We start from the raw sequence: 24,629 nt of genomic DNA, 5'->3' as shown, positions 1-24,629 counted from the left end.
CAATGTAGTAACTCACGTTACAGGAACAAACATTATGTGCATTACCATCATGTCAGCTACAGATTAACAAAGCAAATCATTTTATTGACCAACTGATGTTACTGGTATGTCCTCCAATTCACCCATTGTTTTCACCATGATACGAGTCAGTTACATTACTTTGACAAGAACAAAACCTGTTTCTCCAAAAACAAGGGGAAACAATTAAAGCTGCACTACTCAATGTTTTAAAATGAACAATAAACCCATAGAGAATTCTCACAACCAGTTTTCAGTTCATTGGGTTTTACAGCCTTCTACTTCACTGTTTTGATTTAGTCTCACCACTCTCATCAAGCCTGTTTCCAACCACAGTGAGCAAGCTCTATAAACCAAGCCCACAGGAAGTGTGCTGGGCTTTGAAGCCAATTTTATATAGTGGGCAAACGTGGAATTACAACTTCCGGGTGTAATTCATGATGCCATGGGGCCCAAAAAGACTTTTCCCCATAGACTTACATTGTGAAGAAACATCTGAAAATCAGCGGATACATTTTCACCTTTCAGAAATCTAGAATAGCCAAACAATCCCATTATTTTTATTCCCTTTTAAGTGGAATTCATGCTCCACTGAGCAACTTTCATAGTAAGTAACGTTGGAAGCAGGCTATAAACCCACTGTGCTCTACCTGCCCACTTTAATTGATGTCTGACAGACAAAGTTGGTGACAAACCTGTGAACACTGTGGAGCTTTTAGCAGCTAGCAGCTAGCATCTAGCGGACCAAAAGAGAACCAGGCAGAGTGACTAGGTCTTGTGTTTGCCAGTTGTCCAAAGACACAACTTTAAATGACCACTCGGTTGCTCCATATGTGGTAAGTGATTGCTATACTTAAAAGTCATTGACTTTATTAGATATGTCAAACCTGCCATTTTTAGCTATGGAGTTATAATTAATATAACTGAAAAATACTCTAAACTTCTCCAGGTAATGAGTTTTTGCAGTACTTTAGTAATTTATTATAACCACCAACTGGGGCTAAGGTCAGTGAACTTTCAGTTCAGACTGCCTGAATCAAAATGACAAATACTGTAATACAGAGTACTTTCAAGTGAGTTCAGTAATAAACTTGCTTTCTGCGAATGAGTTGGGACCAGTGAATCAAAACAGAAAGCCTGTGAGCAGATTGTTGACAGTATCCTGTGCACTGAGGTTAAATCAAGGTTCACTGTGGTTCCTTACAATGAGACAGGAAGGAAGCTACATACAGCATTTTACCTCAGTCTCCCAATATGAGAATACAAGAGAAAACAAACATCTCCAATGCAACACATCCTGGATTCCTTGGTAATGACGCAGCAGGACCTACTGCTTGTAAAGTACCTTGTTGATATCAAATGCAGAATTTTGCAAGAATTAAGATTAGAATCAACATTCATCCATCGTGATGAAAATGTGAACAACACTGATGTAAATATGAAACTGCACAACAAATTCACAAAGTCAGTATTACGTATATGAGTCAAAGATTAGCGCAATGTGATCATTGATTTTCTAACCTTTTGACATGAAGGGCCATGGGGTGAAAATAGAAAAATGTAGCCTAAATGTTGCTAGTGTGGCAATGTTGCTCTGTTGGTTCTCAACTTTGGTACAGACAGAAATATCCCAATAGTCCTTTTTACACGTGATATTAACATGCGTCTTGGGTGATGAGATCACAAGTGGACAGCTCTAAGTACAGGTGTGAATGCCAGATAAGCCAACTTTCTGTTGCTGCTGTTACACAGGTTAGACTCAGTGCTAAAGGACCGTCTACGGAGCCGCTGTCCTCCTGGCAAATGGTCATCTAATAGTCTCTTACCAGAAGTAGGCATACTTATAGCAAACATAATATGTAGTTTAAAAAATTCTGTCCTTCATTCTGTGGATGTGAGTGTTTGCCCATGTCAGCATGCGTCTGCCCTGTTGAGGTGGAACTGAGCAAGACACTCCAGCAGCTTAAGATCTTTGAAATATATTCAACAAATATTTCTCACATTTATGCCACCACATTATTAAAACCAACGTGATGATTGGTTTCACATGTGTCAGAACAACAGGAGATGACGTAATGACTTTCCCAGCCTAGATAAAAAAGGCATGTGATAGATTATCATCTGTATTTGGTTGCAAACATGAGGAAATTTGATACAAATAATTGGGTTAATAGCTCTCAAATCACACACTTTTCATTATAATGCTACATTTAATAAGAGGGATTTGAAAGGGTAATGTGTCGAGAGCTGTTCGACCAATATCTGCAAAAGATCATATGGAAAAATACTCATCTTGAGAACTACATATGGGAGATTATAAGAAACAGTTCTTTAGAAGTTTGCAAATAACTGTACTGTACCTAAGTGTCTGCTCTTATTAAATACAAACACATTATATCTACAAAGAAAACAAGTATTTTCACTTTGGTTTGGAATTTGGTTTAACAAAATATATGATTCCTATGTTCTTGTTTTGTGCAGATTTTTGAATTCAGAGGGGTGAAAAGAGAACAGCACAACTTATGTTTAAAAGCATTTGGGCCAAACACTGTATTCACTTTCTCAACTGACATTGCTCAACAGTAGTTACTGTAATTATAGTCACTGCATTTCCTTTATTGTGCAACTGGTGACTTCTAAATTTGACCATATTCTGGTCAGAAACCTGATCATTTAGAGTATTGAATACAAGTTTCTGTTCCATATGGTGTGTTTCTCAAACGCAAGCATTATCCAAGTATGCAGTTTGCTGTATGTTCAAGCTGTCACAAACACGCTGAACTACACAAAGAGTTCCTGTGACTGCCTTTGACAAGGAGTGGGAGTATAATGAGTGTTTAGGATTTACTGAGCAAATCTGATTATGCCAAACAAATAGTTTAACGTTTTGGGAAATGTCACTTTTTTTTTTTTTTTTTTTTTTTGAGAGTTAAATTAGAGGATTGATACCACTGACATGTCTGTACAATAACTATATAGCCATAAGATGGTTAGCTTAGCTTAGCATAAAAACTGGAAGCAGGGGGAAACAGATAGCATGGCTCTGTCAGGAGGTCACAAAATCTGCCTACCTTACTTAAGCTTACTATTTAACACATAACTTGCTTGTTTAATCTGTCCAAAAAAAAAAAAAAAAGATTTTGTTAGCTTCTACTGTGAGCAATGCTAGCTGTTTTCCTCTTCCTCCAGTCGTTATGCTAAGCTAAGCTAACATCCTCCTGGATGCAGCTTCATATGTGATATGAGAGTGCTATCGATCTTCTAATCAAAATCTCAACAAGAAAGTCATCGAGTGCACTTTCTCAAATGTTGAACTTGTTTCTTGTTACTATAAACAACACGTTGCAGTTTGACATGGATATGCCACACTATTTCTTGGCTGGGAGCAGTTTATCTTTTTCCTGTTTTCAGTCTAAGCTAGGCTAACCTGACTGCTGGCTTTAGACTTAACAGTATATGTACTTTAGGGATATAAAACTGGTATTAATCCTGTTTAAAAGAAAGCAAACAAGCATATTTCCAAAAATGTCAAACTATAGCCTCCTGATGTTAAATTTCTTTTGCATTGTGCTGTGTATCAGGTGGGTGGGTACAGAATCTGAAATGTAATTCTGAAGGCAGCAGTGTTTTAAAGCTCTAAAAAACTCAAAGTGATGTAATTATAATGTTGAAAGCATCAAACACTTCTGCATTTGTGCATGGACATGAAAGCAAAAGGTTTCGATTGGGCCATAAAAGCCAGGTTTCATTGCTCAGGCTTTCATTTCAGCCTTGGTCAACTTTAGGTTGGATTTTTCACATTGTTTTGTCCAACTGAGAAGAAAAGGAAGAAAATGGTTTGGCCATAATTTAAGTCATAGTGAAAAGTAAGGTCAGGACAGGCTCAGTGTAGCTCAAACTGAAAGTGCAAAGTCATGTGGCTCAGTTTACTCATCACTTTGTTGTTGAGATGTGCTTTAGTCAGAGTCAGGAGGACATGCATAATAACTTCTTGGTCAATTGACTGATAATGTCTTTCAGGTCACTTGACACAGCTACACTTCAAAACATAACATAGGAAATTTGGGGATTTTGGTGCACTATTGGAGGCTTTAACAAAGTTCAGCAGCATACTTTAAAAAGTCTAGATATCTATACCATGACCATGGAAAATTCTTGTTTCTGACTGGCTGGCAGATGTCAGTTAAACCACTCTTTTAAATCATTACTGCTTCATACGAACTTGATTGAAGTTAGCAATAAGGACAAAATGGATATTGCCATAATTATCAGAGCATTGTTTGATTACTGATGTGTTAGGATGTATATTTAGAAATCACACAGTCAAACTTGTGGTGTCTTTCTGTTACAAAATCCCATTATTTTGTCATCTAAATAAGTATAATACAAATACAGTAGCTCAAAAATATTGTGTGAATTAGCAGCTGGTTAGCTCATCTTAGTTTTAAGACTAGAAACAGCTAGTGTGTTGCTTTCCAAGGATAATCTGCTGTCCAGCACCATCAAAGTGCCCAGATTAACACATTATATTTTATTTAATCTGTACAAAACCCGGTGTGGCAAATTGTGGATTTGCAGGGGTTATATGCTGGACTCTTGGCTGGAAGCAGTAACTTCTAGGACAAAACCAGGCCAGCTATTCCCCCCCTGTTCTTTATCACTTGCACAAGGGGCTGTTCACATTGTAAATTGTTGTTCATAGTTGTTAATATAGACACAAAGAAGACACGCTCAAAAGTGTGAGAACAAAGCTGTCATGGAACACAAGCATTCCCAAGCACCTATTTTTTAGTTCGACTTTCGAGATATAGCAACTCGCACTGCATATCATGTAATTTGGGACAACCAATCACAGCTGACAGATATCTGTCCTTTATTCTGAAACTGTCAATCTTTTGAAGTTACTGAAGGAGAAGTTGCTCTTTTTAGTGTGAGCTACCCAGAGCTTTAGCCTGACAGACAATATTTTAGGCGTATTACACTTAGAAAAACAACCCCTAGTGGAATAGCAGCTCCAAACTTGGGATTTCTGTTAAGTAGGCTATGGGCTGGTTATGGTCGCATAGTAATGTCACGCTCCAAACCCTTGAAAGTTAGTAGGCACAAGATGAGCACCCAACACCTGACCTTGCATTTTCCAGGCAGTTAAAGACGCACCATGTGTTCCAGCCCTATCTATTGTGTATACTTGTATATGAAGATAATGTATACAGTGTAAGAGATATAATATAAACATGTTAACAAAAGATGTGGAATAAGAGACTTGTTTATTAAGAACTGATTGTGTAGAAAAATCCAAAAATAGTAAATCTTACAAAGTAGTCATCAAAATAATTACTTTCATTTCAAACCAAAAAGCTTCTGGAATGCATACAAGTAAAACATGACATGCTAGTATGAGCTAGGCTAAAGGAGGCCCTGCAGGCTGCTGCTAGCTCACAAATTTGAAAAGGACACAAGAGCCAGTGTTTGTTCATTATCAGCCATGTGTCCAGTCACAATGTCCTCAAGCAAGGCGCTCTTTGACGCTATCAGTAAGAGCCTCAGCTGAATGAATGAAACAACAATAAAAGACAAAATTGACATCTATAAAAACATCTATAAAATGCTCTGAGAACTCTCGCTAACACATGTGATCACTGTTATGACATAGTCATTACAAAGGAAAGACAACACTCAATGTGCTTCCTACCACTTCCTCAATGGAAATTTTAGTACCTTGCCAGTTCTTGAGGGTTTAAGCACAGTTATTGCTTTCACTCTCAACTATGGCTAACATGTATGTACAGAGCACATTTAACAGCAAATACTTTGCTTAAAAAAATCAGTGAAACAGTACAATATGTAAGAATTCTTTACAAAGCAATAAAAAGTAAACCCATTGTAATAAGATAATTATTTTCCGTTGTATTTCTAATCCTAACATCCATTTACCCCTGTTTCTTTTCCAAGATCAAACACTCTAACAAAACATTGAACTATACAGTATGTTCACAGTGAATCCAACTTCACCTGAGAAAGACAAAGAAAGAAAGCAGTACATTCACTTCTGCTGAAATCTAATTTTGGCTTGGAAACCAGCAGTATGTCGTTGGTCATCTTTACAACCTAAGGCATGGTTCATCCACATACAGGTCTTAGCCTTGCAGAAGCCAGCTGAACTCATGTGAGCTCAGCTTCAGTTGACTGAGGTCCATAGGACCAGCAGCTGGAAGCCAAGTCAATCAGCGAGTAAGGCCAAGTGATTTGAATGACAATGCAACTTGGCCCCTAGTGAAACATCCCAACAGTTCAGAGGTTAAACGCTGGGGAAGGAACCTCAACAGAATCTCACTGTACACCAGTTGCAAACTAGGGTTTTGGACAAGGCGCCCTTGATAGAAATGTGGAAAAGTGATCTATTTCTTGTCTCAAATTTACCAAGAAGTCAAATTTGATTAACAATTTTTAGGAGAATGGTGTCTTCCAGAGTAATAATGGGAAGCAAAGACCAGTAACAATTTATCAAGTGCTATGGTTGGCCACTCAGGTGTAGGAAGCATTCTTTGTGATGTCTTTGCGAAAGTAGGAACTAATCTGTAAACAGCTGTACTAACTAGAAACAATGCCTTTGTCTGGTTATAGATCCAAATGGCTGACAATAACTTTGCTCGTTTGCACACTGATGTAATAACCCAAGCAAATGTCTACTGAGCCTTCCTACACCAGAATGGGTAAAGGAAAATTTCTGGCTTTACATGGCTAACCAAGACCAATGTATCCTTGGAGCTGCTTCTGTTTATTTATTGATACCAAAAACACTCTTTTTAGTCGGTTTGCCGAGTTGATTTGACCCAGTCAGCCAAATTTGAAAAGTGGCCATCAGAGGCCATGCCGTTGCTTTGGTAAGAGTAATGCAGATTTTTAAGAGGCTGGGTGTTGCCACTAACGTCTTGCCTCATTGGATCCATGTTGATGCAATTGCTCACAGGACGAGGAAGCAAGTTGGTGTAAGTATTTTCTTGGCTTTCCCGTGGGGACTGCATGAAAGAAGCATGGCTTTCTTGTGCCACTGTGATCTGGGGCTCCTGCTTCAGCTGGAAGCCAGTCTGAGACCCTCCTCCCACCAGGTCCTTCAGAAAATCTTCCCCTTCCATTCCCCCTAGGAAGGAGAAAGAGCCCAGCCCCTGTGACCCCCCTCCACCTCCAGTAAAGGTGTTCTGAGCTGTACTGGTGGTACTGAAATTGGGCCACACAGTCTGCAGACCCTGGTTCTGGTTGCCTAGATGGTTCTGGGCCCGAGTCTCAGACGCAAGCTCCTCCCTTGGGTGCTGCATGTGGAAGGGCGACTGGGAATCCATCTGGCTCATTGCAGGGGCCTGGGGGGCTGTATCCAAGCACTGTAAGTCTCTCATGGAGAGCTGAGGGAGGGTGTTGTGCTCCACTTTGTTGGGGTAACCAGGTCCACGGTTTGGCTGCTGTTGGTTGCTTCTATTAGGGCGTGGCAGATTGTTCATAGCTCCAGACTGGTTTATGGTGACTGTATCCATTGAGAGTGCTGGGTTGGGATTTGTCCATGATTGGCTGACTGATACATTCGTAGCTGGTGATGTCATCATTACATTGTGAGAGCCAGGTTGGTAGGGCTGATTGAATACAGCAGGTTGTTGCTGCATTGAAGGTATGGGCTGTTGCCTCAGGTACATGTTGCTGAGGTCTAGAAAACAAATAGTGACTTTTAGTGTGATAGCAGGAAGTATTGTCTTAATCTGGATGGAAGTGTAGTATTTGGCTTGACATCTGATTATTTGCTATTTTAGGGGAAACAAGTTAAACCAGTTACCTTTCCGCATGTGACTCAATGTACTTTGTGGCACTGCCTTTGGCCTGTTCATCAGACCAACAAAAGGACCACCTAAAGAAAGGCCAGAGACCTTTGTTACAATGCATTCATGTATACTGCCATTCATAGGACATGCTCATTCATACACATGTGGTCACATAAGATGGATTGTACTGTATATACAATACTATATCTCTTACCTGACAATCCTGATATCTTCATCAAGTGCTCTCTTCTGCGCTTTTTCTCATTGTAGCCATATGGATCTAAACCAAACACAAAAAAATTACACATATACCACTTGAATCCAACTGAGAACTGAATCAGTTCCTGGACACTACCATCGGACACAGAGGAATGACAAGTTTGAGTTTACCAATAAAGCCTTGTTCCCACCAAGCAGTCCAGATCAGTTCAGTTTGTTAAACATTAGAAGGGTTAGTTTTGTGTTTCCATCGTCAAAAGTTGTGGATGCTACCTATAGAACCATTTCATTCCATCCTGTTTTTTGTCACCCCTCTGTTGAGGTACCTTGCACACTAATCTGATACTAAAAGGTAGAGCCTGAAACACTGCAGTCTGTTGATTGAGTTAGAGACCCATCACTCTTGCTTGACAAGGACTCAGTGCACAAACCTATTATTTTTGAATACCCCATCGACTGCAAAAGAGAGTGTAAGCACTGTTCTTTTTTTTGTTCTGAAAATGTCGGTGTACAACTCCATTCTGCAAACAATCAGCAAGATGCCCACATTCCTCTACATTGGCCGTGAAGAGGAAGTACGGCAAGAGCTGAATGGAGCAGTGACATGGCTATTACCATCTGGTAACAACCCCGCCTACATTTAAAAGTACTGTCTGTGGTGGAAACGCTAAACAGGTCTAGGGTTTAGGTAAATGTCTGTAGGAGTTGCAAACATGTTCTAAGTGTACTATAATTAAAGTGTTTGTTGGCAATGTGGCTTAACAGAAAGAAGGTGATCCCTGCTCAGTGCTCACCTTTGTCATCAGGCAGGTATCTGAAATCCATTGGTTCGCTGACTTCCTGATCGGAAGGTCGGCGCAACTGCATGTGCACAGTGACCGACTCTGTTATGGAGGTGTTATAGTAGGGCGGAGTCTTGAAGACAATGGCAACTTGGCGATGAACATCGGCTTGGGAGAAGGAGCCTTTGGCTTCCCAGCCATCAGAGGAGAAGAATCGCACCTCAATGTCATCTGGGGGATAGGGAGATGATGGGAAGACAGGAATGGAAAACTGAATGAACATGCAAAGAGATGGACACTGTGGCTGTGAGAAGCAAAATGGATTCATAGATAAATGGATTGAATGAAGATGAATGGAGAGAAAATAGATGCAAGCTATGTGAAAACTATACAGTACTGTAAAATGTACAACAGTAAAATGCTGAATAACTGATTGTAAAGGCCTACAGAACATCTATAGTATGTACCTTTCTGTACTTTGTCGCACAGTAGGAAGATCTCATCGCCTCCCTTGACACTGCCACTGTTCTTGTTGACCCGGCAGATCCTCAGCTCTGCTGTGTTTGGGGCCCCTGATGATACAGACACAAGGTGTAAACATGCATCCCAACAGATACAACAAATCTAACAAGTCAGACTTCATTCTACACGAGATTTATATGTCCAAGCGTGATAATGCCAGAATCTGCCTTTACTTGATCTAGTTGAATCTGTTGCAAAAAACAGCTTTAATGGCTCAGTGTAACTTGTTCTGTGTTTGCCTCAGTTTAGAAAAAGACCACATTCAGTTTACAGTTGAGGCCTCAGCAGGTTGAGTCACATGTCACATGCCTGTGATCAGAAGAGGAAGTGCTCTATGGTAACGGTGTTGTTTGAGGGTTAGTGTGTATATAGAACTTCCCCTTTCTCGATGTGTGTAAGGAACACTGAACTAGTTTGCTAAGTGCAACAGACAAAACAGTGTTGAGAAAATATCTACTGGACACACGTACACAGGTCTTGCAACAAACACTTGCGTGCTACAGGTACATACTGTATGTACAACAACAGCTACTTGTGTAACTCCTCAAGTCTTGTATAACTATATTACTTTATTTCAATTAGTAGTTAGTTCAATACATTTCTAGGAAATTACATCATAGTCAGCTCTTGAAATCCACTATCAATTGAACCCTAAGGTGGACACACCTAACCTCAGGCAGCCTGTATTCCCGTAGGTACAATTATATGGCAATGCTATTATGTTCTTGTCACATGTAATTGCCTAACATGACGTCAATATGAACACACTTTGATGCAGACAGAGCTCAGCCACTCACTGTTGTCGTAGATGGGGTTGGTGACGATGGGGTTGAGTGGTCTGGTGAAGTGGCCATTCTCGTCCTGCAGGAAAACCTGGATGCACAGGCGAACCACGTTCAAGTCGTATTCCTCTGTCTGCAGCAGCTGCTCACGTGGCACTGATATTATACACACACACACACACACACACACACATATACATAAACATGTGTCAGTATCACGACCAGGTGAGAGTAAAAGATGCTCGCTAGTTATTTTTACTGATAAGAGACAAACAAAGGATCACTTAAATCACCAAGCTCACACTGATAAAAAAGTAGGCTATGCATGTGTTATCAATAAAATGTACAAATGTAAAAAATAAGTATAATTAAGTAAATAGAAAGCAAATATGTTGACTCTTCATACTATTAAAGACTATATTATTTAATTATTATCAGTGTATTAATATGTAAGTAGCATTTTACAGCTTAACTTGTTGAGATGGAGCTAATTTTAAAAGTGCTCTACACAAAATTCAGATCGTATGAGTTGTCTGCACATAGTTCTCAACATGGAGGTGGCTGAGCTGGTTGCTAGCAGCTAACGGTGCTAACTCAATAGAAAGCACTAAAGAATGCCAACAGTGTAGACAGAGCTAATGGGGTTAACCAGGGGACACAGGAGAGTGGACGCTACGCTTTCACAACAATGTCCTCAAGATGTCAATGCTAACCGCCACATGAACACAGTGCAAGTGGGATACACAGATGCACTTACATGCATGTGCAGCCGGACCAGCTTACCATAACATACCACAAAGAAGCTCAGATAACAACTCACACACACTGAAGTAGCATGACTTCCTTCTGTGCTAAGAATGCCATTACTCAACTATATCTTTGTATAGTAAATAGTGGCTTGCTGCTATATTAATGCTCCAAAGAAACTTTATTTATCTTATACACACTTGGGTTCTTTAATCTAAGACAACGCATCATATTTCATTAACTAATATGTGTTATAAGAAGAATTCTTAATTTGTTAAGTAACTACAGCTATCAAATAAATGTTGTAGAAAAAAGTTAAATACTGTATTTCCATTTGAATTGTAGTGGAGTAGATGTATTACGATTTGTACTTAGGCACAGTAATTGATTAAATGTACTTAGTTACATTCCACCTGTTGCCTATGAGATTTTCACAGCCACATCAATTAAGTGGCAGTTGATGGAATTTCGTTTGTGGTGCTAAAAGCACTGGAAAATGATATAAAAAAAATCACCAACTTCAGGAACTAGTTTCTCCCAAAACAAATTTCTAATTTCCCTCCATTGTCCACAGATCTAGCTGAAAGGAATTTCACTGGAACTACTTTCTTCTGAGAAAATAGGTCCTATGAAAGTTGTTATTAACATGGTCTGTTAATTGTCCTGACTGAGCAGTTTTTTTAGTGCAGTTTTTCAATGACTGAACCTGACTGCAGAAGTTTTAAAGATGGATATACGTATCATAACTGCATGGTCACAAACCACTAACATTAAGTGGAATCATATCTCTTTTTGTAATATGAGTACAATTGCATCATAATTAATTTAAACACAAAATAATATAATAAGCTAAATGTCCAGAAAATTAATGTGTTCAACAATTAATGGCGTCAAAGCACAGACAAATTATTCTCCCTCGTTACATCCGTAGGCTGTCCCCAAAACCTCAAATTTGGATCAACATAAACACGTCACAGATAAGCATTTTCAAGCGTCCACAGCCTACACTCTCATCTGCACACACACACACACACACACACACACACACACACAAGCACACATGCACATACATGCAAGCGTCACACATACCGCCCTCAGAGGCATCACGCAAACACACACACCTTGCAGGGAGAGCTTATACTGAGAGACACCCACACACCAACACACACACCAGGCTTTCACATCTGCCTACTTTCTCTTCCTCCATCTCTCAATTTCTATCTTTCGCGCTCATGCTGAGGCCATCCCCGCCTACAATGTGTCGACACGGTGACGCCTGGGGGACGTCACCACAGGGTGGAAAAAAAGTGTATGTGTGTGGCTGTTTGTGTGAGTGTCTGCACAACACAGAAGCAAGAGATGAGACTCCCTGCATGAGTGACCATGAGGTCCTGACGTGTGTGAAAGTGGTGGGACAAAAGTCAGGTCTTAAGTCTTGAACTTAGATGTTTTTGTCTCCTTAATAATGTGTTTCTCATCCGTTTCAATGCTATTTCAAAATGTAAACACCAACAGCGTAACTCCAGATTTAGTTTTTACTGTTCCAAACAAATTCCACTGTAACAATATGTGGATATTCCTGGAGGAAACACAACAAAAAACTGCAGTGCAGTTACACAAGAGATGTAGGGAAACTCCTCATCCTTACTGAATGTGTCACTGGACATGCTCAGTGCAAACAGCTAAGTATTTCCCCAGCTCTGTCTCTGCATGCTTGGCACCAGCAATTATTCTTCTCAGGGCTCAAATCCAAGTGAAGTCACAGGTCATCAGTGCAGTTACAAGTCTGTTTGGATTTTGCTTTGTCAGAAGTCAGCAATTTTGTGACTTGAGTCTGACTCGAGTCCACAGCTGTGCAAATAACAAGCGCAGAAAAAGGTAAAAACAACTCTATCTCCACGTGTTATAGCTTTTTCCCTCCTTGAGCATTTTTAGTGAGAAATGATACAATAAACATGTCTGCACCAGAATGACTTCAGTCTGGTGTCGACATGAAGCTTCAAGCTTTGTTAAAAAAATCTGATATTTGATATCAGATTGAGCCAAAACATGTCAGCCTGACTCTGACTTGTGTGTACAGCAAGACAGAAATTGTTACCTTTGGACAGAGCTGTTGTACTGTATGTATACTTAAATCTTAATTCAACCATCCTGAATATAGAGAGTTCAATTTTATGTGTGTTTTACTGATTTACAAACAGATGTAAAATCATTATATTTGATGTGTAATTTCATTACAATAAATTAATATTCTTACAAGTATCAAATCATCCACTGTCATGTTATTAATGCAGGGTGTCCACAGGTATCAGACACTTACATGTTATGCTTTTTAAGGCCTTTACAAAGTGGTGCTCAGATTCTTAGGAAACATCTTTAAAAAATAATACAGAGCAGGCCTAATTTAGAATCAGTTTAGCCAGCACTGCCTCACACTAAGGAATATACTAAATGCCATGTGGTAGGTATGTATGCTCATTGAGCGAAAGAGTTTTATCATCTTGACCAACAACACCAACAACAACAGTGACACTGTAAAAATCTACTTCTGGGGGCTGCATGGTCTCTCTGTGAGAGTAAAGTCGTGCAGCTCTGCTCTACTTCAGCTTTCTGTTCGGTCATCAGATTTGTCTGTTGTAGGTGGCAGAAAAGACACAGTGGAGAAACTGAGGGAGGGAGAAATCAACACATGCTCGTGTATGAAAGCGGAACTGTTGTATCGAATATTGATGGAACACACAAAGTTGGTCTGTGTGTGTGAGTGTCTGAAGGAGGCAGATGCTGGACAGGTGCAGTAAAGTGGGTTGGAGGTAAAAGTAGCGGTGAGTGAATATGTGTGGTGGAAAAAACACCCAACTGGGCCCACAGTCACTGGGCACCCTGAATGCACAAAGCTGCAGCTGCAGGGGGACGCGGTCATTGGCTGCGGCGGTTACGGGGGACAGTGATGGTGGGGGGGCAGTCGGGGGTTGGTGGGAGGTGGGGTGCGGGGTAAAGTGCTTAGTGCGAATGTGGGAGCAGAATGTGAGAGTGAGAAAGAAGGGGAGGCAGGTGCCAAGCCTCACCACAAAAAGTGTCTCCACTGCATGACTCACAATTTCATCAAGCTTCATGACATGCTTCCCTCAGTTTGTGTGTCTTCCTGAGGCCAAGATAAGGACTCCACAACCATATATCACAATTACATCATACATTTATCCCTTCACTGCTCTATAAAACTGCTGTGTTTACCATGTTCCACTCACGCAGGTCACTTTTCCTCTGAAATCTGTGTTACTGCGTTACAGCAGCACAAATATTATAAGGTCTGGATACAAACAATGACGAATACAGAAAAGTAAAAGGCCCATGGAAAAAACACTTCCAACATGTTAATCCTCTTCAGTGAAGCAAAAACAACAGAGGAAGGACAAGTGGTGATATCTTCTTTGCGACAGAAAGCATTCAGGTTTATGAAATTTGGAAATTACCAAACCTCTGCCAATACTGCACTACATTATTCTCCTCCATGATCTCATTTGTCTATACTGATCATACTGAGATAAAACAATTCGTCTCTTGTTACATCTAAAGTAACACTACTATAAAAAACCTTTTTCAGTTGTGAAATTATGTTGACAGATCATTTCTGTGCTGTGTGCCTATGAAAATCTCAAGACTGAAGAGCAACAAAACTTCCTTTGTTTAAGGCACTGAAATTATTTTGGACCTGACATCATTAGATCTTACTGACCCTTATTTCAGTCTATTACTGAGTGATATGAAACAAACTAATGTATTGCCACACCTGTGACTTTAAATCACTGAATTCAACAACAAAACAGTGTCACTTGTGTGACCTGAGTAAACAATTACCAGGTGTACCACCAACATCACATGAAATGGTGAGTAATACAGAAACATATTACTACGTCACACACAGTATTCAGTTCTCTGTCATCACTAGTACAGGTGGGGTGAGCTTTCTGCTAATAGATAGTAACGGTCTCCATTCAACCACACCGTTGTAGTCTGAACAATGTTTCACATGCATGACATGAGATGTGGTGATCGGGGGGAGTGTGTGTTGGGGTGGGGGGAGTGCAAGGGGGCTTATCTCCCCCTGACACAGGAAGCAGCTGAGTTTCACAGCAGAAGTGAGCTCAAGAGAGCGGAAGGTTTGAGCCATGAGAAAAAGACATCCAGCTGCCCATTGTACAGTCTGTAGCAATAAAGGCTGAAATAAGATTTCATATGTGTGAGGTAGTACCATCTGACCAGTTACACCAAAGATCATACAGCTCCTTTATTGATACCTGGCATTTTACCAGATATAATGAGCTGAAACTGCGCTGTTAAAGGGATACTTCAGCCACAAAATAATCATTTGTGTATCAGTTACTCACACAGTTTTACACTTAATTCCTGAAGAATTTTCTTTCTCACTTGCCTCCACGGTGAACAAAGAATACGGAAATTAAGAAAATTCTTGATGAATTGAAGTAAATGGGGGCCACGTTGAACAACAGCTAAACTACATTAAAACATCTGTTTACAAACTCTCACACAACTTGTGCAGTATAATACTCATATGCTCAGTACTTCCCAAACGCATGCATTTGTGCTGAAACATTACAATTTTAAACACTTGCGCGTATGAGTAGTGCGTTTAAATTCTGTTTGTGCACTCCACTGACCAGACTTCAAACGCACGTGCTTGCCCAGGCGTGCCACTCTTTCTTGTGTAAGACAGTTTTGCAAGAGTTTGTAAACAGATGTTTTGATTTAGTTTTGCTCATATTAGATACGGACCCCTATGGCTTTAATTCACCAAGAATTTTCTCCATTTTTGGATTCTTCGTTCACTATGGAGGCATGCGAGGAAGTTATCTTCACAAATTCAACGTAACACAGAGCGAGTAATTCATATACAAATAATCATTTTGTGGGTGAAGCATTCCTTTAAACGTGCTCATTTAGGTGTTAATATTCCAACAGCAAATTGTCCATGGTTACAAATAATATTCACTGTGTCCTCCTAAACCACAGGAACCAAACCATAAAATACCTTGAATGGCAGCAGTTAGAATATCTCTGTATGGTCTGACATCATTGCAAAAGAGACTGCTGTTTCATGTCTTCACCCTCTAAGACCTAAATTAGTTCCTCAACTGTAATACTTGCAAGCAGGTAAGAGAACAGAGATGTGGTCATATATGGTGAAGCTCAGTAGACACTTAGCATGTCACTAAAATTGTCAGCTAGGGTTAAGGGTTCATATCACATAGAAGCCATCTGTATCACAGTTTCATATTTTAGTTAAGTCACTTCAGTCTATGTGACTCAGTATGCACAGCTTGGGCTTTGCAGAATTTGAAAGTATCAGGTATGAACTCTGTTGCAAATGCAGAAAGTAGTAAATAAAAGCATTGGAGCCAATTATAAATACGTCAGATATGTGCAGTAAGCAGATATCTGGTTTATTTAAGCTGTTTTGGTCACCACTTATTGCCACTTGCCAACATGCAAACACTAAACACAAAAACCTCAAAGCATGTATGTCTAAATCAAACCTGCTCATAAACCCTCCATGCTTTTACAGACCTGTAAAGCACCATACCCTACTTTTATCATCTTCTCTGAGTGCTGGGGAACCCCCTCGGTCCACCCTCCCCCTTTTAATGAATCCTGCATTCCCAGCTCTCACGTGGCATCCTGCACTGTGCTGAATTGAGCAACTGTGACTAAGAATGGGGAAGTAGCTCAACGCCTGTTTGTACACGAGAAGCGTTGTCTGTCTGTGCCGGAGGACCGCAGAATGAAAGCGTGTTGAGGAAATGGCACGACTGTAGACGGTGCGGTGGCAAGTGAGCGGATTTTTGACTTGATGTTAGGAAAATCATCTCCACTGCCTGAGAACTGGGTCAACCAGCATTTGAAAACAATTCTTTTGAATTGTTTTGAACCTGTGTAACAGTAATAACAGCAGGAAAATCAGCAGCAGCAGCAGCAGCATCAGTAACCAGCCACAGTGACAAACAGAAATGATAACAGTGACTGCACCAACAGCAGCAGAATTCAAAGTATTTCACCAAGATACAGTAACTCTCTGTCCTCTGATCCTCTGACTTTCTACCCCAAGCCCATTGGTTCCCACTGAAAATGTAAATCTTTAACATTGGATCATAGATATATAGTTATAGTTTCAAAAGTCCAGCAGGGACTGCATCTTTGAGCAAATAAAACATAGTGTAGTTAATAAATAGTGCATTTGTTGGGGGCTATTTTCTGTGGCGGATTAACACACATTTGGTGCTCCAGTGCAGTGGTGCCCCCAGCAATGTTCTATAGGGGCAGCCAGATGGAAAATCTTAGGGTGGCACCGAAACCAAAAGCCGTAACTGAATATTAGGAATTCAGTTGTGCTGTTTACGTATATATTCTCATTGGAACTATGTCAATATGGAGAGGTTTTTTTTTGGTTAGTATTACTAATTATCTAATGTGCATCGATGAATGCAGGCACACTTATGTTCAATAACAATTCTGTTTTAACGTGTTATGGTCTATACCTGTTAAGCAATTCATTGTTCTTCAAACAGTTTGATTGTCCTTACGATTAAAAATACAAATATAAAGGTTTGATTTGAAGGAGTTCATTGATTGTAAGAAATAAAACATTTACTGGGAACAAGTCCTCTCAAGTTTTGCAGAGACTTGTGATCAACCATAGAACACATTTTCATTCAGATATGTTGAAGTTAGAGTTAATGGGACCCCACTGAAAACAGCCATGCCAGTTGTTCCCTCACCAAAATTTAGCCTAACTTTGGAGCCTTATTTAAACCCCATCCAAACAAGCTAGCATGAAATTGATGGTACAAATGGATGCCTTGAGTTTTCAAGGCTAACAAGATACCACCACCTTTGCGCTAGCTTAAAAAGCACGCCACAGCATCTTAAAGACAGTGAAGTTAGCGGTCAATTATTTTTGCCAGAGGAGGCAGCGATTGTATTGAGGGCCATGACCCTCCCTGGCCACCCCCTGGGGGCAGCCCTGCTCCAGTGAGTATTTCTGGCAGCAGCAGAGTGCATGTGCGATTAGCTCAAAGTAAACTACAGTGGCCATGTTGACAGTAATGAGGGAACGTGTCACTTAGAGCAACGTGTGACTCACTGATGTGTTTTTAATAGTTTTTTGGAGTGGAGCTCTGTGGCACAGAGACAGAAGATATAGCCTACATGCAATACTTCCCTGAAGGTGTTTGTGCCAACAACAAACACAAAGCCAATATATGATCAAGTGGGTTGACACCACCGCTGTCAGTCAGTGTGATGTAGGAGATGAAAACAGAAATTGACATTCAGAGCAGGAGGACTCACCATTGAAGGGGTTGATCCCTCTGGTCATCCTCTGTACGATCGCATCTTTCACTTCCCTCCTCCTCACACACTGGATCCCCAGATTCTGGAAACTGTGTGAACATAAATACAACAGGGCCATGAGGAAGTGACAGTGACTTACAGAGCTACAACAAGCTGATTAGAATAAACAAAACACACAGGGCCACACCTGAGTGAAGTATGATCTTGAATAAAGAATGTTGTTGCATATGTGGAAGGTCAAAGCAATCACGCCATCACTCTAACGTGTCTGATTTTGCTTTTAAAACAGACTGCCACAAACTAACTTTATGATCATGTTTGACCCAAATCTGTAGTAAAGTTATTTCTCTACACAGAAGTAAGTAAAAATCCATCTGAATTTAATACACAAGTCTATGAAGGATTTACAAATTATACACACCAAAAGATACTGACTCATTTGCACTCTCACACACATTCTTGAGTACACAAACACACACATATACACACAAGCTCTGTTTTTTTCTGACACGCAGCAAATATGGGTGATGTCACTTGGGGAATTCCCATATTGCCATCCTCATCACAGACATGGTTTGACAAATATGCTTTGTGTGTGTGTGTGTGTTTTGCTGTATGAGTCTGTATCCGCAAGGTCACTGATTTACACTCAGTGCCTTCCGAAACTGCCATGTGAATCATGAAATAGTGTTAATAGAGAGCAAATTGATTACGTTGTAGTCTACGACAGAAAGAGTGTGTTTGTTTATTTCGATGAAGGCATGCTGATTAAGACTGAGACTGGGGCGATAATTACTCTGGTGACAACAGTGACAGTGAAGTCATTAAACGCTACTACGGAGAGCTGCTGGACGGAGGCAACTGTGGGAGAACTCACGCGATCACTCTGCGGTCTGGGCCAAACTCGGCCTCGTAGAATCCGTCTTTGCAGTCCTTCCCCACCAGGTCGTGTGGATGCGGTCGGTACGGCTCGTTCTTCGTCACCAAATATACACGTACTTTCCCTTTACCGCAGTAATTGAGGATCTATGGGGGAAAGAGGAGGTTGCTTTAACATTTAAAGGCAATGCAATGTACAGAGAGACAAGTGCAGAGGTGTAAAGAAAGTGCTCCACGGGTGCTTTGAGGCACAAATAAACAAGTAAATCTTCAGTTGTGTTGACTGACCTGCAGACTGGGGTACGTCCTGTTGTTGTCAGAGCTCTTCTCGCCGGGGATGCTCCCAGCTGAGCGACCCTCACACTTGTACCTGAAACGCATTCCCCTCTGCTTGGGCTGCTCGAAGATCTGGATCGCCGGCTCAGCCACTACAGAGCGCAGATGATGGGAACAGTAAATAAAGGGGTGTGGAGAGGAAAAGATGATGATGGATTCAGACCACCAAACCATGAATACCACCCCTAAGATATTTTAAAGATGGCAGCTAACAGATTTTGCTCAGTTCTGCTTGATTTTTGCTGGAAAATAGTTACAGGATCAAATAGTTGAGCTAAGGTAAATACGGTTATTGACCGTATTTTTGACATGTAATAAGATCAGGAGGTATTGAATTTGCAGGTCAAAAGATGTCTAGATGTTTTGGTCAAAACAAGGCAAAAAGATGCCAAAATTTTGGTTCTACAAAATGTCAGAAAATGGCACTTTTTTTTTAATTTTCTAAAGCCTGTGTTTTAGTGTTTCTTGTCTCTCTTTGTATTTTGGAGATGTGCCTAAATGCTTGTGTAAAAGTGATTTAAAACGATCACTGTCTGGTTTAATAATGGGTAAGCATGGATTTAGTGATTTACAGTTACTCCACACATCATTGCTAAAGTTAGGTAAAACTTGATTGAAAAGTTGAAGCTTTTCGAGGTTTTCAGACAAGTTGCTTACATATAGTTGAAACACTGCTCCATGCAACCAGGCTAAGAAAAACTACAGTAAAACTAAACTACTAGCAACTTCACAATAAAGCAGTTAAACTACATTTTAACTACTCTCAAAAAAAAAAAATTACATCCAAACTAAATCACAGGAAGTTATCACAGTGTGAGTCTGGATCTTGGACAAGAGCTACAGTCACATCTCTGTTCAATCGAAGTAGAAATGTGCGAAGGGAGTTTACCCAGTATGGCTTTATAAATGAACAAATACCAGTGACTGAGCCCACAAAAGGTCAAAGATGGCTGCCCTGCCCTGGAATAAAGCGTACAGTAATGACTGAGGGCTTTATAATTTGTAACAAATCTCAGAGCACCAGGATATGCAGTATCTAACATGTTCAAGCAATGTTGCATTTATATAGTTACATGGAGATACAACTGAATTGACACTGAGTAAAGTGTAGGTATGTTCGATTTAAAGACTAGGGCAGGCCACGTCTCACCTCGATGTGTTTTAAAGAGAGGATATGGGCCAATTGTTGGGGTGGAAACAGAAAGATGCTTAACTTTTTTAGTATTCCATCGCAGATATCTTGGTTGCAAACCAGAGGTGATTTTAGTCAAATAGTAGGCACCTGTCATTAAATGACAAATGTTTCCAATGAGCTGTGGCATTGTGCCACTGAATGGCAAAAAAGGTCACGTAGTTTGTAATTAACTACACAAACTGCATGACCCAACACCTTAAAAGGCTACTGAGATTTTAATGTAGTTTTACTGCCACCTAACTACTGTTAATTGTAAAATTGTAGTTAAACTAATTGAACTGCATGTAGTTAACCACTCCCCGACACTGCATGAAACCTAGATGTCTAAAATCCCTGCAGCATCAAATTTAGCCCAATTACATGTATCAGTGTCTTTCAAACTGCAAATCATCAAATCAGCGCTTACTAAAAAGGCAAATCTCAGCCATGCTGCACTCAAAACAAAGTATTAAATGAGACTGTCAGTTCGTCTTTGACCATTGTGCAAGAAACAAAACCTGCAACACATGATGCCTGTGTGAGAGAGGAACTAAAACTGATCCGGGAAGTGTCTCTGTTTTTGGTTTATAATGTTTCCGAACAATTTAACTGCACAAAAATGATCGTGTAGACATGACAGCCGAGCAGCAAGCACTTCAACTGAAGTGCTGCGCTCACACGCAGTTGTTACGTAGGGCCAGTATGAAACAAGTCCTGTTACATTTCTGACTTGATAAAGAAATGTACGTTTGTCAAACAAGTGGCTGGGCCAGGTCCTGCCTTCCTCATTTTGCAGCTACTTTAGCAAAGGACGCTCCAAACACAGAAGTGAGAGATGATGTTTCTCACACGTATAGACATTTATAACACAATATATAAACTCATACCTCGCAAACTATACTCATGAGGACAACCAAAACCTCTGGTTCTCTCTCACACACACATACACACCACAGGTCTGAGAAAAAGGCAATGCTTACCAATAAAACAAAATGAGGAAGTGAAAGACACTGCAATGCATTCACACACTGCTTGGCAGTTTATAAGTTTTGACTTGTGGAGACAGGCAGCTAATTTTGACACAAGAAGAGGCATTAAGATATACTTACTTAGGTGTGGATCGTCCCCTAGCATGGAGGGCATAAGAACTGAGGAGGAAAATGTGACATATAGGAAGAAATTAGGAAAGTGTGTGTGCAAATTAGATATGAAACCCACCCTGACTAGTTGTGATAACATGACAAAATGATATTTGTTGTGTTTTGTAAGCTCATTCAGTCCTGCTAAAGCCATCCTGTAATTACTCACACTTACTGAAATAACACCGTCAATCATTGCAACAAGGAGGAAGTTTCAGTGTTGCTGAACACACAATAAATAGTGCCACATACTATTAACAAGCTATCGTACATTTGGGCTGAAGATGTTCTAAACTCACACTTGAGTCAGTACTACATGTTCTTTAACATTACACACATGATGATTAGACTACATTCTGCCTAATCCTCTCATTAAGGCAGTTAGCATTGTTATTAATACACAATAAATGAAGGTGTTGCTACTCACCATCCATGGTGCACACACTCTCACTCTCGGTCGTATCACAGGTTATTGTCTCTTGGAGAACCTCGAGCTGAATGAGTGACAGTGGACAGGAAAAGTAATATTTGTTAGAAGAGAGCAGTGGGGGAATTCCCCTTCGACTCCACCCCTTTAGTCTGAACTGACCAATGAGAGGCTGCATGACTCACAGCACAGAGCATAAGACAGAGCTGAGAGGATCCACTCCCCCTGCACACTGCACACTACCTGTCTGCCCCTCCAAAGTGCTGCTTACAGAGGAGAGGGAGGTCCAACACTCCAAGATAGGAGACCGGCTGTAGGGAAAATATGGAGGAGAGGCACATAGCAGCAGCCATGAGTTTGGAAAAAGCCATGAGAAAGGGTAAGAGCAAATAATAAAAGAGGTTAAACAGTCAGATGGATCAATATAGTATACTGTAAGCAGTACTACAGATCTGCTGCATGTCACCACATGCACTGTGAGGCATCATGTATAGCCAGATGCCTGATGCTCAGTATGGAAGCCCTTTACTGCCAGTGTGATGAACAAAAAGGACCCAGAGTATTAGTAGTATTAGTAGCAGTATTTAAAAGTAGTAGTATTAAAGTAATAGTTAAATAGTATTTCAAATGAATGAGATATATCATAAAATAATGACTTACTGATTTAAAAATTTAGGGACTTAGTATCACAAAATATGACTTAATCGTAAAATGATGACATAGTATCTCAAAAGAATGAGCAACTTACTGAAAATGAGTCTCAAAATATCTCAAAATCTTTAAATAATGATTCACTTATTTAAATACATAGAGACTTAGTATCACAAAATAATAAGAAACTTTATGAAAATGAGTTAGTATCTCAAAATAACTTTGTTTTAAAATATCTTATCTCAAAAGAATCACTTTCTTACTTAGAACAATGACTTAACATTTCAAAATAATGACAAGCTTTCTCAAATAAATGACTTGGTATCATGTCACTGTTTTTGAGATATTAAGTTAGGCCTATTATTTTGAGAAAGTCTGTCTTTTTTTTTTTAGATACAAATTGATATATCAATAAGAATATTATTTTGAAATCGGTGCTTAGGATGAAATGAATTTGTCGGTTTTACTTTGAACCTTTTGCAAGAAAGAAAACCTGCCTCACGATGCCTGTGTGAGAGAGGAACCAAAACTGATCCAGGAAGTGTCTCTGTTTTTGGCTGAGAATGTTTCAGAATAATTTGACCGCACAAAAATGGTCATGTGGACATGACAGCTGAGCACCCAGAACTTCAAAGTGCAGCGCTCACACGCAGTTGTTTCATTGGGCCACTATGAAACAAGTAATGACAAAGCATCTCAAAATAATGACTCTGTGTCTGAAAAATAATGACCTTATAATAATGATTTAGTATGTCCAAACAAAAAAAGACAAACCTCTTCAAAATAATGACAAATAATATGGAGTCATTATTTTGAGACACGATGCCATTATTTTAAGTTTATTTATTGACTTACAGGATGTTGAATTTTTCATCACACTGGTGGAACTTGGCGTCCATGCTCATGACGGACACTGACAGTTATGATCATTTTGTGTATGTGACCCAGCTAGCTGGGCCTCTCATGTTTAACACTGGAGTAGCAGAGCTAGCCATCTGTTATATAATACACAGTGCATATCACTATATATCAGTATACGTGATCTTTGGAAAACCCGTCATTTAAAGGAATAGTTTGATATTTTGGGACATACACCGAGGCACTGTTGCCCACAGGCCAATGGCAGCCCTCAAAAACATTTGTGCAGCCCCTAAACATGACATGAAATACATGCATTATATTTGAATCATTTGTGGTCCATTTCAATGTTTTCACTTTCAGTAACAGCTAATACACTACTACACTGCATCAAACTACGCACCCCCAAACAAGTGTCTATCAGGTTAGGGATGGCAACTTGTCAATGTTCTGCCATCAATGCCAGTGCTGTTAGCTATACTGAGCAATTTTAGTGGACAACTCATGGCTGTACTTTTCCTGTGTGGCCCTTGTCAGTCATCAAATCTTTGAACACCCCTGCACTAAAGCTTTCATGTTGAGAGTTAGATGAAAAGATGATTACATTTTTACATTAAATTATTATTTTGTACATTTTATATCTCATTGTTAAACACAATTAGGAACAATTCTGGGGATGTGTACAAAGTGTGAAAACATCTATGAAAACATACGTGTGTATGTGGGATGAAAGTGTACGTGTAATGAGGAGTAGTAAAAGACGCAGTCTACTCAGTAGAAATGGTCTGTGGTGAGATCTGTGAAATATCCAGAGTTAGTAGCTGTTGAAATCTTTAAAGGTCATTTTTCAATTCTGATTAGTGAGATATACATTGCTATTTAAGTGTACTGTAACGTTAAATGTTTTCCAGGAAACGAAAAA

General features: G+C 39.9%; 1 protein-coding gene across 1 annotated transcript; it reads right to left on the bottom strand.

The window, feature by feature from the left end:
* Window positions 1-5,268: 5,268 nt before the first annotated feature.
* Window positions 5,269-22,279, bottom strand: rel (v-rel avian reticuloendotheliosis viral oncogene homolog). Its single transcript, XM_033612489.2, has 11 exons — window positions 22,199-22,279; window positions 21,742-21,780; window positions 19,411-19,550; window positions 19,121-19,269; window positions 18,241-18,332; window positions 10,147-10,287; window positions 9,295-9,399; window positions 8,840-9,058; window positions 8,041-8,106; window positions 7,841-7,912; window positions 5,269-7,714 (listed from the first exon to the last, which is right to left on the bottom strand). Exons 1-11 carry the CDS (start codon window positions 22,203-22,205, stop codon window positions 6,825-6,827), a joined length of 1,920 nt encoding a protein of 639 aa, XP_033468380.2. The 5' UTR covers window positions 22,206-22,279; the 3' UTR covers window positions 5,269-6,824.
* Between the last annotated feature and the right edge of the window lie 2,350 nt (window positions 22,280-24,629).

The sequence above is a fragment of the Epinephelus lanceolatus genome, chromosome 17 (genome assembly GCF_041903045.1).
Source record: "Epinephelus lanceolatus isolate andai-2023 chromosome 17, ASM4190304v1, whole genome shotgun sequence".
NCBI lineage: Eukaryota > Metazoa > Chordata > Actinopteri > Perciformes > Serranidae > Epinephelus > Epinephelus lanceolatus.
Note: the sequence above shows the minus strand (reverse complement) of the source record. Positions and strands in the feature narration are given on the sequence as shown.